The 16,945-nt window shown below is 41.7% G+C and overlaps 2 protein-coding genes across 6 annotated transcripts in view; both read right to left on the reverse strand.

Annotated features, from left to right (window-relative positions):
• rapgef6 (Rap guanine nucleotide exchange factor (GEF) 6) overlaps positions 1-11,325 on the reverse strand; it is a 103,518-nt gene extending 92,193 nt beyond the window's left edge. For all 4 annotated transcript variants that reach the window (XM_044042993.1, XM_044042989.1, XM_044042990.1 and 1 more), the window contains exon 1: positions 10,774-11,325. In XM_044042993.1, the coding sequence (XP_043898928.1) occupies positions 10,774-10,848 (75 nt within the window). In that variant the 5' untranslated portion in view covers positions 10,849-11,325. The remainder of the gene's footprint in view (positions 1-10,773) is intronic.
• Positions 11,326-13,148: 1,823 nt separating this feature from the next.
• The window catches only part of fnip1 (folliculin interacting protein 1), a 28,923-nt gene continuing 25,126 nt past the window's right edge, over positions 13,149-16,945 (reverse strand). For both annotated transcript variants that reach the window (XM_044041915.1, XM_044041914.1), the window contains 4 exons: positions 16,482-16,647; positions 16,173-16,373; positions 15,972-16,087; positions 13,149-15,148 (listed from right to left, as the gene is read on the reverse strand). In XM_044041915.1, coding sequence (XP_043897850.1) covers positions 15,070-15,148; positions 15,972-16,087; positions 16,173-16,373; positions 16,482-16,647 — 562 coding nt within the window. In that variant the 3' untranslated portion in view covers positions 13,149-15,069. The remainder of the gene's footprint in view (positions 15,149-15,971; positions 16,088-16,172; positions 16,374-16,481; positions 16,648-16,945) is intronic.

Genomic DNA, 16,945 nt, shown 5'->3' on the forward strand with positions numbered 1-16,945 from the left:
TCGTCGGTCTGCAGCGTTTAAGGTGATTAATAAAAGTCTTTATTTATCATCGTCACATCAACTTAACGTTGACGAGTAAAGGGAGTTGAGTGATACAACACTGCTGTGAAATTTAATCCAGATTTAATCCAGTTTCTTAAGGCTCCTCAGCAAAAAAACATATTGAGGAATGGGATCATTTCTTCATAGCATGGATACATGTTTCCAAATAACGTCTTCCAAGGTTTTCCTGCATTGTTCAACTTCTGCAAACAGTCAGTCTGGTCTCTGTTTAAGCTCAACACTGGAGGTTATACTGTGTGATGTGACCTTGTTTACAAGTATTGTCTTGGATTAGGTTTGTATCTCGCCTCTCTGCACTTTTTAAACTGCACACATGGCTGCCATTTTCATAACTAACAGAAAATCAAAGACATAACTACTGTTATCAAGACGATGACAGCAACATCTTTAAATCATAAGACGATACACTGCGTTTGTCATGAAGCATCAGAGAATGTAGGAGGGCAAAAGGCAAATGACAAATCGATCATCTTTTTGATAATCACTGAAATGCTTCCAAAAGTGACAAATTCTCTTGGATTTAGGAAGACAATAACAACGCATTTATAATAATAACATTTATTATTACGTAACGTTATCAAAGGATTACAGCCGTGCACAAATTGTCATCCAGCCGTTAACTGTGGCATTACAAACACACAATCAGTACAGTGCTCTCGCACAGCTGGAGGCATCTGCTGCTCTTTTTCTCTCAAACACATTCCAGACCTGTCTCGCAAGGTCATAAAACTGTTTTAATAAGAGCACGGTGGTGGCTACAGGTTCTTTACACGTCTGCTCACAGAGAGCGAAGAGAGCAAAACAGCAAAGAACTAAGATTGAAGGATTTCTGGGAACTTCTTGTTTGTACTACGCAATTTTTATCAATTAACTATGGATTACTAATCAACTGATAATCAGTCAAGACTTCAAGTACAGTGCAAAAATAATTGAATTCAATTTCCTCAATGATAGTCCTACCTTTATTTTTTTAATCTGATCTAACACACTGTCGGGGAACTTCTTCCATCCATCCAACCACTGGCGCTGAGACTACGTTCACATTTACAGGGTAAAAAAACTCACATACACAAATCCAATCACTGATTCAGATTCACAAATCACATCTATGTGGCCATGCGACATCAAAGACTAGAGTCGAGTCAGAATCCATGTGTTATTGTGCACATAAACTGAGAATTGATATCATCAAGGAAGCGCAGCCGAATCAAACAACAACAAAGTAGGTGTGTCGTCCTTTTATTGTTTTATTGTATGTTTTATTGTTTGTTCTTAGGTCTATTATTTGATGCTGGTTAAATGGGCAGTAACGTTTGATTCAAGACACTTCAGCAGCATCGGCTGAACATCTCTCACCTCACCGTTCCCTCCCATGTTTGTCCATCAAGAACACGCTGGTCCTTGGGGGAAGACCCACTCCTGAAGGGCCCATTCTGTGCTACTGAAACCAGCGCTTCATATGCTCCAATACAAACTGTACAGGATGTAAACAATGTGTCAGGTAAGCTGAATGTAGCAGGAGAAAGGGATGCTGCTCATGTCATCGGTCGACTAATCCATGCAGGTTCAGCCAATCTGTAGCTTCCCAAACAAAACGGAGGTATGTGCTGACAATATCGGCCTGTCCACACCTGCTGTCCACTGTGGAATGTAGCTACACTTTCCTCACTCTCTCACACACACACACACACACCATGGTGCATTCAAACACACTGGGAACCCTGGGCTGCCGTTGTTACCCACAGGAAAAGCTGACTTGTTTACATTTAAACAATCCCCGTGAGACGAAGCTCAGCTATCGCTGTGGTCGTCCTAAAACCTGTTTAGAAAAACAGGCTATTAGAGACTCGGTGAAGCAAGTGGTGCCGTGTTAACAAGCTCATAATTAAACGTGAAAAGCAAGTGGGTTACAGCATGATTACAAAAGGTTTAAGCTGAAAATCAAGGATAATTTCACGACTAATAAATGTGTTTTTAAGGAAAACTGCTTTATTGCTAGAATAAATAAAAGGGATGACTTGGTTGGTACCCATTCAAGAGTCCATTCATCCATTGACAACTGGAGAACATGCAAACTCCACACAGAACCTTCTTGGTGTGACACAATATCCACTGAGTATACGGTACATGACAAAATTGACCAAAGAATAGGCAAAATATGTCTAATACTGGGGTTTTTTTGCAGCCAGAGTTGCTCACACTAACCCACAAACCTGATACACAAAACAGGTGTTAATAAGCATCAGAAATCCCCAATTTATCTTCAAAAATTGCCAATGAATGTTGGTGGTATTAGATACAACAACTGGGTGTCAACAAAAACAGGCCTCAAAATCCTCCAAAAAGAAAAGGAAAGATTAGACTTTAGACTAACAACTGTTCAATGACTGAACTCAAAGGAAAATCCAAAGCTGCTGAGCTACACGTGCACACACCTCACCATGAACTGCAAAAACATGCAACAAAGAACGACATGCAATATTCTCTGTATGCAACACTGTACGACAATCTACTGCAAACAAAGACTCAGTGTGTCACTGAACATGAGGTGGGTCACATTTTCAACATTGCCTTCAACACAGTCTCTGAACACTCGCGTCACGTGACATCACGTGTTATTTCCACTAGGTTGCGGCGTGTTTTCAGAGTCGCGTCTCGTTGCCCTCGTGCCGTTTCTCAGGCTTCAGAACAGGCAGCAGAAAATATCCACAGCGAGGAACTGGTGTCACAGATCTCTGAAACCAACAACCACAAACCAAGACCCAAGAACTTTCTCACTAGAGCTTGAGTCACTGCAGTTTTTGGGTTGGTTTTTTTTATGCGTCCGTCTGCCTCTTTTCGGCCTTCCACGGTCCCTTCAGTTCACTCAGGTTCAGCCTTTATTGGCCCAATCTAAGGAGAGCCTTCAGGAGCCTGGGTCAAGGCAAGGCTGTGTTTATTCAACCATTTAAAACACAAACACACAAACACAGTCCTCCCGCTACGCTGCCACTGCTCTCTCCATCTGCTCCGTACACAGTCTCCTCTGTATCCTTTTAATTTCAGGCTCTCTCACAAACCTGCAGTTTGTTGGCACACTCACATTTGTTGATGTTGTGACTGGCATGTGTGTGTGAGTGTGTGTGTGTGTGAGGGTTGTTCTGCATTTACGTCAAGCCGGATTTAATGAAACCCGAGTAGGACATAAAAAAAAAAAATCTGCCTGAACTTGAGGAGATTTGTAGACGCAGTATTTTCAGCTTTTACAGCGCAGTGTGAGGGTGTTCCGAGCGTGTTCACATTTAAAATAAAGCACTACTCGTTTCTCGACGGGGGGGGGTACCGCTTTTTCTCTGGGTGTGATGGCATCAGCGACACAAGGTCATAACAGGAAGAAGAGCTGGAGAGGCTTGCACGAGATAGCGAAGAACAAACCGACACATGAACTCTGTAACTGATTTTCAACGTTTTAATCCAGAGCAAGCGCCGACGAGACGATCCAGTCAAGACGCAGCAACACACTAATGAAACGATTTCAGGGAGGAGAATCAAGGGATTTGGGGTCTCACAGAAACTCGCGTGATTTAACACCTTCAGACATTCAGTTGTCATACGTCTTGCAGGACACATTGAACAAGCTGTGCCATACATCCACAAGTGTGTACCCTTACTTTACTGTCCACAGGGCCAACTCGTTCTGCTCAGATCCCAATCACGTCTGTTAACCCCTCACCTCACACTACAGGATTAATTTAGCCAGATTATTGGGTCGAATCGAGCTAAAACCGGTGGGCTTTGAATAAACAGCGGCTTGACTTGATTGAGCACGAGCTGCAGCCGAGGATCCAGGTGGGTGTGGCAATACTGGTGAGGTGGGCGTGGCTGACGGAGAACAAGTGAGCGTGTTTGCTGTTTTCAGATTTTTTAATAGGCTTTTGTTGAATGAGCTACTGGTTTACTTGCTGGTTTAATGGCTCTTCAGTAAACACAGACTTCTGCTCTGAGTGGCAGGTGATGGACACATGACAGCCAAGTAAACCAAACCCACTAATACCTTCTTCTTCTTCTTCTTTATTTTTTTACAGTCCTGCTGCTGTCGTCTCTGCGCCTTTTGTTCAGACCAACATCAGCCCTGCATCAAAAATCACACCCTCCTCACTTATTTCACACCGGCCTAGCACAATGCATATACTGCCACAGATGGACCTGGCTAAATCAGTTGGTTGAAGGTGTGTGTGCGTGTGTGTGTGTGGTTACCATGGAGACAAGTGGACCCTTTTGCTAAAGTGTACAGCGACAAACTCTTTTCTTGAGTGAAGATTTGATGAGCATCAATCCTCAGACGCGTGGAGCAAAGAAAACAGAAAAAAATTCACATTTAGGAAGCTGAAAACTTGCTTTAATTCCTTAAAAAAACAATTGCTTCAGCCCTAATTACATACAAATCCATTCCTTCAACTCACTTTGTTGCTTTTATAAAATCTAGCCTGATGTAAAGTATATTGTACTTAACTACAGTACATCTCACCTCCTCGCAAAGTCTCAATTTAAAAATTCATATCTATCTCCTCTAACAACTTTCTCTTCCCTCCTCCCTGCACCTTTCTTGTAACCACTCATTCAGAGGTGGCCATGACCTCGTTTCTGTCTCTTTTCACTTGTTTTTTACGACTCATTGTGTAAATAACCCGCAGCTCTTGTGTGCGAACGTACGATTCGGCTTTTCTTTGTCCCCCCCGACTGACCCCTTGTTCAGTGCATTTGGCTTGTCTTGCACGTCAGCGTTCAGCGGTGTGATGTGGTTAAAAAAGTATGTCACCGTCAGCTGCCGACTCACCCACGCTTTAGTACAACAAAGGTTAGAAAATATCAACCCAACACTTAAAGTTTCAGTTTACAGAAGAGACTCTGTGCAGGTCACACGCTGAAGTGAAAACTTATATTTAAAGCTGTATTTATCTACTACTCTCTTCTTCAATCCTTATGGTCCCATTTAGATTAAAGTGTTTGATAAAGCACTGCATATATTAGGGCAATCACACAAATATGGTTACTTCTGCTGTCAAAAACCAACATAGTGCAGGCTAAAAATACAACAACAGCAGATCGCACACAGGTCGCCACTTGCAAAGGATGAAAAATATTTATAGATACTTGTTGCGATGATCTCTGTGTGAAATGTCTGCCATTTAACATTAACCTACGCTCACAGGAGGCCACATGGAGACAGATACGATCAAGAGAAATGAAGAGGCTGATGAACGCATGCATGCGTCTTGTCTCCCTTAAATAGGACAGAGTCAGCTGAGCAACCTGGCTTTAAAGATGAGCCCTCTGGGCTTCTTGTCAAAGCGGCGCTGGCGTCTAACTGGTTTTCACGTTGGCGTTATGTGTGTGAACATGCATGTTTGCTCACATTTTAAGTCAGGCTCGTCAGAGAGAGAGTTTAAGGTTAAACTGAGGAACAAACTGAACGTTTTAACACTGATTATTATTGAGCTGGGTTCACTGCGAGACGTGCTCTGTCTTTATCGTCGTGAAATAAGTCCGGAGTAATAAGCAAAGAATGATGCATGATGACTTTATCACGAAAAGAAACAACATGAATTGGTTTTATTTCTTGGTGAAATGATAATAAAGCCGAGCTGATCTTGAATTACAGAAATAATTCTAGGAAAATGGAAGTGAGGTTTGTTTGAGGAACTAAGAACACAAACCCTTTAAAGATGTTTAAAAATAAAGCACTGCTATCCTCTGCTCTGCACACAACACCGCGGAAAGTCTTTTTAGATTCAAAGACAGTGTGTTCGATCATTCGGCCTCGGTCGTCACACAAGGTGGACAAAGTCTCCTGATTGTATCTCTACAAAAAGCATTTTGGGATGGCTTTATCGCTGCAGCAGCTGGTTCAGACTTGTGGCTCAAGTTCCAGAATGTTTTTCACTCAAAAGCTATGACTGCAGGCAAAAAAAAAAACAGAAAAAGAAAAAAGAAAAAACATTTCTGCCATGTTTGTGTCTCTGTCACTTCTCTTACAACGAGACCAGGGTTCGGTTTAACTGTGGTCAAAACAAGCGGTCGCCATTTTATTCGGACATTGACTACGTGAGAAAATGCAGACGTATTAAAAACGGAAATATTAAATCACACACACACACACGTTTGTTGCCGTTGGCGTAGCCAGCCACAGGGTAAAGCTAGCCACGTTTTATAGTATCGAGAAGGAATGTATGTGTGGCCAATCAGATGCCTCGGCTGAAAATACCTGTGTGGTAATCACTAGTGTCAGGTACTACTCCTTGTCTTCATTTCCACCCACTTGTGAAGTAGGCAGGTCCTACTCCTGTGTGTGTATCGCTGTCATAAATTACAGAGGGGAGGGGATTTAAGGTATCCTGTAGCAACAACACAATGATGCCCTGGGCAACATTAGAGTCAGGTTAAGCATCGCTGAGATGAGGAGAGGGAGCAAGAGAGAGAGAGAGTGAAAGCAGGAGCCAGCCAGGCTGCATTAACATACAAGTCGACTTGTTGTTCCCCCTCAGTTCCCTATGACCTACATCTCCGACCAGAACGAAAGATCTCGAGCCAAAAAGGCCTCAATTTGACATTCAAACCTCAAGAGTTTTATTTTCCCTCTCGCGGAACAAAGTTGTCAAGTTTCAGCCAAAACATCTTTGAAGTGTACGTCATTTGTATTATTATTATTATTGCTAAAAAGGAGGCAAAGCAGGATGTCCAGTAGCCAAGGTTTGTGGTTCAATCCCTGGCTCCTCACGTTCTCATGCTCGAGTGTCCTTGGACACAACAGTGAACAGTGAGTTTGGTCGTCCTGGCTGAATGAAAAGGTGAATGGCAAAACTCTCGTTGTTTGATCAAAGAGAAGAGAAAGATGCACGTTCTGTACAAAGAAAGAAGTTCTTATTGATTTCAGTCCAAAATCCTGCAGGACATAAAAAATACAATCTGACACAAAACCATACCGTTTGTCACATTTACAGCTGTTCTTCACACAGCACAAGAAGAACTCCAGACCAAAGGCTTCTACAGAGAAGAAAAGCAACAAGACCCGACACCTCTGTGTGCAGATGGTACAGAGAACACAACCAGACAACCAGACAACCAGACAACCAGGGCATTTGGCACAAACTTGGAAGAAAAATACACCAACAGTATAATCCTTTGACTGTGATCGGCTGAGCTGCGTCAGCATTCAGCAAACCACGCTCATTGGCAACTCGTGCTGCAAGACACACACACACACACACACAGTCTCTTTTGAAATGTGCCTCTTTGCATTCATTACAAGAACACACCAGCGACCACACACAGGTCTCCAGCTCCTTCTGTTTTCCCCATACGGCATAAAAAAAAAAAGTGACTCGTCACCACAGAAGTCTGCGTTTCTCTTCCTCTCTTTCACTTCTTCCACCGAGAGCTTGTGGCTTCGCGATGGTCGGAATTCTCATAAATGTCCGAAATGTACCGGGGGCTGCGAGAAACACCATAAATCACCAGCTACCACCGTGTAGCGTCTGGATGGCACTGAGAAAGGTATAGGAGGGTTGAAAGAGAGCCAGACAGAAAACCCTTGGAACAGGAGATTGGGCATAAAACCTGTGGTGGAGGAGAGAGCTGAACATCTGCACTGGAGACACACTCACCTCCAGCTCCCATTCATGAAAAAAAGCTGACATTATAAAGTAAAAAGCCTTGCAACGAGTGTGGGAAAATAGAAAAAAGACAGGATTTGACTGAAAATCCTTCACACATTTGAATTTCCTGAAACACAGGTACCCGTGACTCCTGGGCTGCAGGATCCAGATCCAGTTGAGAGACTATTATTGTCCTCGTTATATTAGAAATAAATATTCCTACACCAATGTATGCTAATGTTTGTGTTAACGACATTATAAAACTATTAAAAAATATTACAACACTCTTTAGATTTATCCTGAAATAACTTAATACGTCTGCTATACACTTTAATCCAGAATTAACAGAAGAAGAAGACAATGGCAAAAGAAGCATGGTGAAATCCAGACTGGTCCATTTCTTTGGACTCAGGGGAGATTCGTGGATGGTAGGAAGTCTTAGCATCTAAACCAGAAACCGCCTGCTACTAACGAGCTGACCTAGAGTCGCAGAGGTGAACGCGCTTCACTCTAGTAATCCAGTTAAACCGCGTAGTTGAGCCATAACGGTACCTCAAATGTGCTTTGAAATGCACCAACAGACCAAACAGGAACCACTGGGACACAAAAGTTGTCTGTTGCAATGAGAATTTGGAAAAAAGGTCAAGTTTATGTTTTGTTTCCATCGTTCCGAGAGGATTTGGGGAGATCTTGCATCTATACTCCCCCCTCACACTGAAGTAAAAGGGTGAGTCAGAGTTGATCTGACGAGGCATGTGCGTGGCGTTCCGGTTGTCTGAGGGCGTCTTCAATAATGTGGTCTATCAGTATGCGATAGTCCGCTACCTAACTCCCAGTGAGAGCAGCGTTACCAATATTCATGAGTCATGGATAACTGCAGGGAAACATTTAACCCGTTTTGACCTCTGCTGTATCAACGTTGCATTCAACTCTGAGCGGGGGGGGGGACAGAGGAGGAAGAATAAGCAGCATCCACGGCAGAGCTGTGGCTGCAGTCAGGCTAAATATCTGTGTGCTACAATCACATGATTACAACCAAATCACAGACGCTGATGAAAAAGACCAACTCAAAAGCATCGTTCAAAGCTGAAAACCTAAAAGGCCCGACAGTTTTTGCTGCGTGTTTGTTTTGTATCTGGTGGCGCCTCGGAAAAGCGCTTGCACTTCAGAAACTATAACCGGCAGTCGAAACATGGAAGGGAGAGTACGACGTGAGCTATTTTTGGGAATGAAGAGAGTGAAACTACAGAAATGACAAGCCAGCTGTGTTTCCACCGCTTCATGTCGGGAGGGCGGAGGTTGTGAGGAGTGATGTGAAAGCAGCAGTGATTAAATTTAACTGGACTCATTCAGGCCCAAGTTTACACACACACACACACACACCATCTCCTTGGCTTCGGGTATATAAACCCAGTGACGGAAAGCTGTGACGTTGTGTTTGCTGTGGATGACACAATGACAGCACTGATGTTACAAAAGCACATTTTGGCCCAACAAGAAGGCTCACCTAATTAAATGTACACCTGCTTAATTCTATAATATAAGAATATAATATAAAAATCTGATTTTACATCACAGCACAGGATTTCTTGATCCGTTGCTTGTTGCTTTTGGTGATAGAAATCCTTTGTTCACATTTATTAAGTGACGGAAACATAACAAATGAACCCTGCGAGCTAAAATCAGACGTTTTTTCTTTGTTGGAGGACAGGGAGAGGTTTACAAACTTTAGTTTGCAGCAGGAAAAGTGAGGAAAACGTGACAAAACATACCCTTAAGAAAGTGTAGGTTTCATCAAATAAGCTTCTTGTCAAGTGACTATGATCTGACAGCCATGTTTTCCCTGGTTGAATAACTTCCAGATATGAAAAGTGAACGTTATCTTGGAAAAAAGGAGCAGAACTCACTCACTGAGCATGTTTTGGACAATTCTACAGCCATAAATCCAAGTCATAAGAGGGTTCAAGTTGTGTTAATAGGGACCTTCATGAGAACCTTCATGAGAACCAGAGCGGTCCACTTCTCCACCGCCCAATTTCCTTCATTGACTGTGTTTACATGGACAGCAATATTTGGATTCTAGTGTTTATAGTCCTCACCTCCGGAAGAACAGTCAGAGGAGCCAGAGGAGCTGAGAACAGCACAACCACAGACTACTCAAACAAGTCATCTTAAAAAGGAGCTGTAAGTATGTAAGTATTTATGTCAATCTCATCAGAGATTATTAAGGAAGCATGTCACACAGCATGTACAAGACAATGGAAGTTTACTTTCATTTACAGCCTACAAATACAGTTTATGTTTATGTCATGGCTCCTCCCAGATTAATCTTTCATTCATACGTTTCATTCCATTCATAGAGGGACAAAACTTTGCAATACTTTCCAATTGGTTCATAATCCAATAAACTATTGTTTTTTTTTAACATTTCATGGCAAGTATTAGTGCTATTTTTCCACATTTTATGGTTTGCATTTATTTATTTTTTGATATGTATACAAATAAGCATTTTGAGTACATTAAGTCTGATTTAGTGATTGATTGAATCCTATTAAGACAATACAGGAATGAGACAGTACATTATAAACTGATTGTTATTTTATTTTTTCTGGATTCCTTATTCCATAAAAAAATGTTTGCAATAATCTGATTAATGCAATTGGAGTATCTAAATGTCATTATGTGGACATCTTAATCCGATTATAATGTCCTAATGGACAATAATCTGCATCATGTAAAAAGAAAGTATGAATGGAATATTGTATTTGAAATACACAATCTGAATCTGTGTTATTATTCTTAATCTGAAGAGAATCCTCAGCATTAGAGATTCCTATTAATCAGATAATAACACCCAGTGGAACTTTGCCCTGCGACGCGTAAATTGGAATATGAAAGGAATATTATATTGACAAACGTAATCCGAACCATGGTTCATTCAGAATAAGGCTAGTGGTCGGATTATTGTCACACACAATGTGCCAGCGAGGGCAAAGAGCACTTTTTCCTAAAACTACAATTCATTAGCAAACATTAGCCGAGTGATGCTAAATGAAGAGACGTTAGATTTGTTTACCTCTGCGGTCCGCAGGGAGGGCGGTTTCTTCAAAGCCAGTTTGAAAGAAGTTTCCATGGCTCCGGTCATTTTCATAACTTCGGCTCAAACACACCTCGCGACTTTAGCTGTAAACCATGAGGGGAGTTTGAGAGCTCACTTTCCCCTCGTCGCTGCTCTTAAAAACTGAACAACAAGAAAAAATCACATCCCCCGTAGTTCCCGTCCTCGCCGGGCCGAGCATGGATGTTGGGAGTTCAGTCCAACACGGATCGAACGGATCTGGAGCTCCTTCTACTTCTTCTCCGGGAGAAACAGAGGGAGAAAACTAAACTTTCAGCTACTGCGCTGCCGCTAAATAGTGTGACAGGTCGTTAAAAGAGTGAGTCCTCCTGCCCCGACCTGTGTACATCTTTGGGTAAAGTAAATATCCAGCTCCGCAGCAGCAGCAGCAGCAGCAGCTACCGTCAGTCAATCAGTCGGTTCCAGGAGTTGAGATTTCGATGGTTCCTCCTCCTCCTCTTCAGACCTTAGAGACCAGAGAGTTGACGACATCTGTCTGCCCCGACATGACGACGCTGCGTTCAGGTGCTGTCGGAAACGTGAGACATTTCACTATTAGACTCTTTTTTTTTTTTTACTCCGTAACGGATGTGATTTAAAACGCACTACTTCCTAAAAAGCACACTTGAGAAAAAGTAAAATTACAAATTTTAAAAAGTTCATAAAAAAACCTACTCAATTACAGTAATTCATTACTTTTCACCGCTGATGATCGACAAGTGAATTCACGCTAATTGAAGTCCCTGGGTGAGCGACATTTGTGACCTTTGACCCATGTTGACTGTGTGTTTACATATTTTATTTTGTCAGTACTGCATTTGTGAAGGTTTGCCTTTAATTAAAGACAACTCATGTGAGATTTGAGTCCGCTTGTCCTTTATGCACGACACAAGAAAGAAAACCAAGTCATTTTGACTCTGTGTACACTTTAAACAAGCTACTTTTTTCACTTTTACATGTTTAGACCAGTGCTTTTACTTGTACTTAAGTAAATTTGTATGAAAAAATACTGGTACTTTTACGTAGAGTAGAATATTTCAGTTTATTTGTATTTTGTATACATGTTTGTACTTTTTAAACTGATTTATGTTTTTACTCTGCTAAGTGTAACTCTGTGGTCCGCACTTCCTTGAGAGCACTTAAACGCACCACAGACAGACTTCTGACATTGCAAACATAAACGACTGCAGCTCGACATGCGGAATAATTAGCGTGATTGTGCAATTAAAATCAACTCTGTTCTGTTTTTAGTAGGAGATCCAACATGAAAACCCCCCCAGTTCGACAAATAACATTTAACTTTAACAGCAAACGTGTTTAAATAGCTTTGTTGTGTGTTTTTTTTAATGAAGAGAGGGAGTGCAGCGATGTCCTGGCTGACATGAGGAGACACATTCATATTTTCTGCTCTCAGTCTGCTGGAGGACACTCCTTCATTGTATTGCATAACAGCGATCAGTGTGTGTGTGTGTGCGTGCGTGCGTGCTTGTTTTGCTTTCTCCCTCCTGCCGCCAGGAGGTGGAGTGGGGGCGGTGTCGCAGCCAAGGTTTCAGTCAGTGTGGTAAATTTGAAAAAGGTGAATTAAACGAGGTGTGATCCAGATGCTTCGACCACCTCTAGACCAATCTAAATAAAGTGCTATTTCTGTACAGTTTCCTTCTACAATAAAGAGTTTTTATAATTCGGTGTGTAACAATTAAAAATGTGAAGAGGGGAAAATAAGATTTCCTATTTTGCAGATTGTTGTTGCAAACTCAAAATCCACACGTGACAATTACACAGTCGTGGTAAAGTGTATTCAGTGTTTGTGGGAAAAGAGGAATAAACCACAGCTGCTAATCTGAGATGTGAGGAAATTAGAGACTGGAGTAGCAGAGGTTTTAACTGAACGTGTGTTTGTAATGTCCCTTTAATGTAACAACGCCTCCACAACAACACAACTGCATGTATGTATAGTTTAAGCAGAACTAAAGCTCTTGGATCTTTGGTTTTCAGACTTATTTTCATGTAATTTACATAATAAGTGTTTGCCAAACTTTGGGCCATATGCCCAAAAGTGGGAAGAAAGATAACCTAAATTACAATAAAATAATGTCTAATAACTCATTTTTGAAAATGTTGTTGACATTTTTAGTGATACGTTATTGATAAGCCACATTTAAACTGGTTTTATTGGGGGAATATCTGTTTATTTTTGACCTACTCAAGCCATAAAGCCAAAATGACAGTATCGATGCCAGTTTCAACATTCCCCATGTTCTTTTTACTTCAATATCATGAATATACCACATGCCTCTTTGATTCTGTGACATAAAAACAATCCCAGACGCACCTAAATTCTCACCACGGGCATCTTTTTTATTGCACAACATTCCCATAAAATTGGGAAAAGAAAATAAGTTTTGAGGAGACAATTCCTAAAAGACATTTCTGTACAAACACATGGGAAAAAATGGAGTATGTACAGTTTACAAGTTTGAACCGTTAAAACATAGCAACTAAATAATTTATTCATATACAAAGACATAGAAGAGGGGGAGCAGATATAAATTCATACCTTTTAAAGAAAATGTAGAAAGAAAAAAAAAGAAAACATAGGCCGACAAAAATAGTTGACAAAAGCATGAATATAATCAATTTTACCAGCAAAATCGAGCTCTCCAGAACATTTATGCTACTTCTCCCCATTAAGACTTGGGTTACTGTTATGTTCAGGGTGCCAACGACCATCACTTCCACTTCTCTGTGTGACTCTGGGTCAGCGAACGTCTACAAAACAAACAAACGCACAAACCTGAGCCACATTTCAGTCTCTTAAGTACAACCGACTGAAGATCTGAGCATTTCCCTCTGCAATGAACGTCACTTTGCAGTGAGGAGTGGAAAAAGTGGCAAAGTGGTAAAAGTACAGTATGGATGGGCTCTTTATAAATGATGCAGTCTCAATAACCAAGCAAAGAAAAGACGAATGAATTACCAATGGTGTCATCAGATGACATAAAAGGTATTACGAGGAATAATTGGCATTGCTGCAGGATCCACTTTAGGCCAAAGAGAGAATAAAAAAATCAACAAAAACAGCGACAGCAACATTCTTAATTTTACACATCGCACCGTGCGTGTATGGAAAAACAAAAAAAAGTACATATCTGCTGCTATAGTCTTTTTTTCCTGCGGGTGTAACCGTCATAGAAATGTATATGAAAATACAGTAGTGTTAGATGATACATACATGTCCACTATAAGGCCTACTACTGTGTTCCCCCCCACGTGTCCTTCCTCTCTCTCTCTCTGCAGCAGCTGTAAACATCTTATGAAGGTGGCAAAAAGCTATAAAAGTGTGAAAATATTTCAGCATTTTCATTTTTAAAATATAGACGACGTACTGTAGATGCACACTACTACGAGCTCTTTTCCGCCCACAGTAGAAAGGAAACCGTCTTCAGCCCTTTCCCTTTTTCCCCCCAAAGAGCACACAGCATTGAGTCTGCACACAGGTCGACACTGACATTCCCTCTGATTAAACATAACTTAAAAACATAACCTCGCACTTTTCTGCGCGGCGGCCGTACACGAGTCTGTCAACCCACGACCCATGTGGAGATCTGAGGTAGAGCTGTACCTATGCTAAGAATGTCAAAGCCACTTTAAGCCATTTCAAAAATCACCAGGTGTGCATTAGAAAAACAGATCTGTTGAGATATCGCAGGGGGAAACTTGGCTTGTAAACAAAAAAAAAAAACATGAAGACAAAACGCCGTAATTGACGTCCGATCGAAGTTTAAAAATGTCCATCTGTTACATTTAAACTCCATTGAGTTTAAGATTGTACAGAAGAGGGACATTCATCGTTAATGTACTGTAGATATCGTAAAAGTTTTATATTAAGTCTTTGGCTTTTGTGTCCAAAAATAAAAGTCCCTTTTTACAAAAAAAAAAAAAGAAAAACACATTCAAACAACAAGAGAAGGTCAGTCCTCACTCCGTGCCTCCCACTGTGGTGCAACATCAGCACTGCAGTGGGAGTGAGTGGACGATTCTGGCTGCTGTTGTCCATGAAGGCGTTCATCAACCACTCAAACATCCCTCCCACTGATTCCTCCGCACAGAAGGCAGGGAGCCGCGTGGAGCGTGAGCTGCATGAGCTGCAGAGCATGTACATGTACGTCTGGAGGAGCAAAGCGACAGCAACATCTGCCAGGCGTGTGTGATTTCCTCCTGGCTCGCTTTGGAACTCACCGTCTCTTAGTAGGATCATAGTAGGATCTGAGCCACGTACGGGGAGTGAGTGCTGGCCACCGCCGCTAACAGAGGGAGGTCACTGGACTCGATCCTGCAGACACAAGAGAGCGAGATTTAAGGGCTTCATTTCAAGAACAAACAAAAGGACAATGATTTATGACATTAGTAAACATTTGCCTAAGGAGTGAAAGTCTCAATATCTTGTTTCAGGTCTTCTTCAACAGAACATGATGTCATTTTATTCCCATTGAGAGGTATCATAAAAGAGGTGCCTGGTTGCAGGTGATGTCTGTGAACGTGCTTTTAAAACCAGAAAGGTGTGATGTTTTTGTTCTTTAATCGAGTCGTGAGTTTTAGTTTCCGCTTCAAAAACATGAAACGCACACTCAATTATAAGAGCTACTTCTCAAGGCTCAAAAAAGACAAATCATTTCTATTTTTAAGATATTATACAAACATACAATGTCAGCCAATTCAGCCCTCCATAATGCAACACACTGGACCTTTAATGGTGCCTTTGTTTACCAGCAAAAACACTTAATGTATGACAGTCTACTGTGCGAGACAGGTGCAACATTTGGGACTCCACTTCTGACAAGTCTACAAATCTTCCTATAAAATGTATTAAAGTTACAAATTTAGATTTGTTTTGATTTCAAACACAGCACAGGATAAATTTGTACTTCCTATTCTAAAGATTCAGCTGATACTGACTGAAAGTTAACTCTTAATACCCTACCTCCCATTGCTCCACAGGTGCAGATAAGTGCTGACCACTGCACTTGCACCTGGTGTGTGTGTGTGTTCACTTCTAGTGTGTGAAAAGAATGAGTGAGTGAAATTCACAGTGCAAATTGTCGTGTGTGCAAATAAAACTAATTGTTTGAAGTGGAGGTATAAATAAGTTGACTTACCCTAAAACCATGCCCAGTTCCTTTACACGGACTCTGGTCTGGCCCTTTAAATACTCAGCAAGCATCTTACTCTTGAAGTAGATTTCCTGCAGGCGGTCCTCAAGGTGCATTATACACTGAAAGAGGTAGAAGAGAGAGCGAACAATCAAGAAAACTGACAACTATACTGATAATAAGTGGACAGATGAAGATGAAACGTACAAAGTTGGGAGAAAGGTTGAGTTTGTAGAGCTGGTGAGTGGACTGTAATAAGCTGGAGACCAGGTTGGACACCAGGACGTCCTGTCCGAGCTTGTTGACGTCCGTTGCTCGCCTCTGACTGCTGACCACCTGCACAGTCCACTTGTCCGTGTCTGCCACAATGCAGACGGCCTCCGCTATGGGCTCGTCCAACACAGGATGCTGCAGGAGACACAGACAGACAGACAGACAGACAGACAGACAGTTATGCATGAATGCGACACATGCAACAGACGCCAAACCAATTCTGTATCGTACTACATGTTTTACCTGAACGGCGTGGGTTAAATCAGCCATGAGGCTTTGCCGAAGCTTTTCGTCACTGGGCATCCCATGCAGTACAAAGTCTGGCACATAGGTGGGGCAGTAGCCTCCAAACAGAGACCGGCCGAAATTGGCTATGCTTGGCTTCGAGTAGTTCTCCACCAACTTTGACCTGGAAATCAAAACAAATGGCAGTTGTTTTTGACAGAATACAACATCCAGTCAGCTGTCCAAGTTTTGGGAGTTTCCCCATGATGCTTTGCTCTCCTATAATGGACAATTTCTACTGTTGATCCCCTATAATTACCATTTTTAACCCAGTGACAACCCTACTTTCTATAATTAAACAACCAACATTCCCTGTCCTGTCATGTGCTGACAGGAACACGCCTCTCTCTGTGTTCAGTCAGAGTTGGATCAGCACTTGTCTGAGCATCACGTGAATCTGAATCGCTCTAACTGCCCTGACA

The sequence above is a fragment of the Solea senegalensis genome, linkage group LG13 (genome assembly GCF_019176455.1).
Source record: "Solea senegalensis isolate Sse05_10M linkage group LG13, IFAPA_SoseM_1, whole genome shotgun sequence".
In the NCBI taxonomy this organism is placed as follows: domain Eukaryota; kingdom Metazoa; phylum Chordata; class Actinopteri; order Pleuronectiformes; family Soleidae; genus Solea; species Solea senegalensis.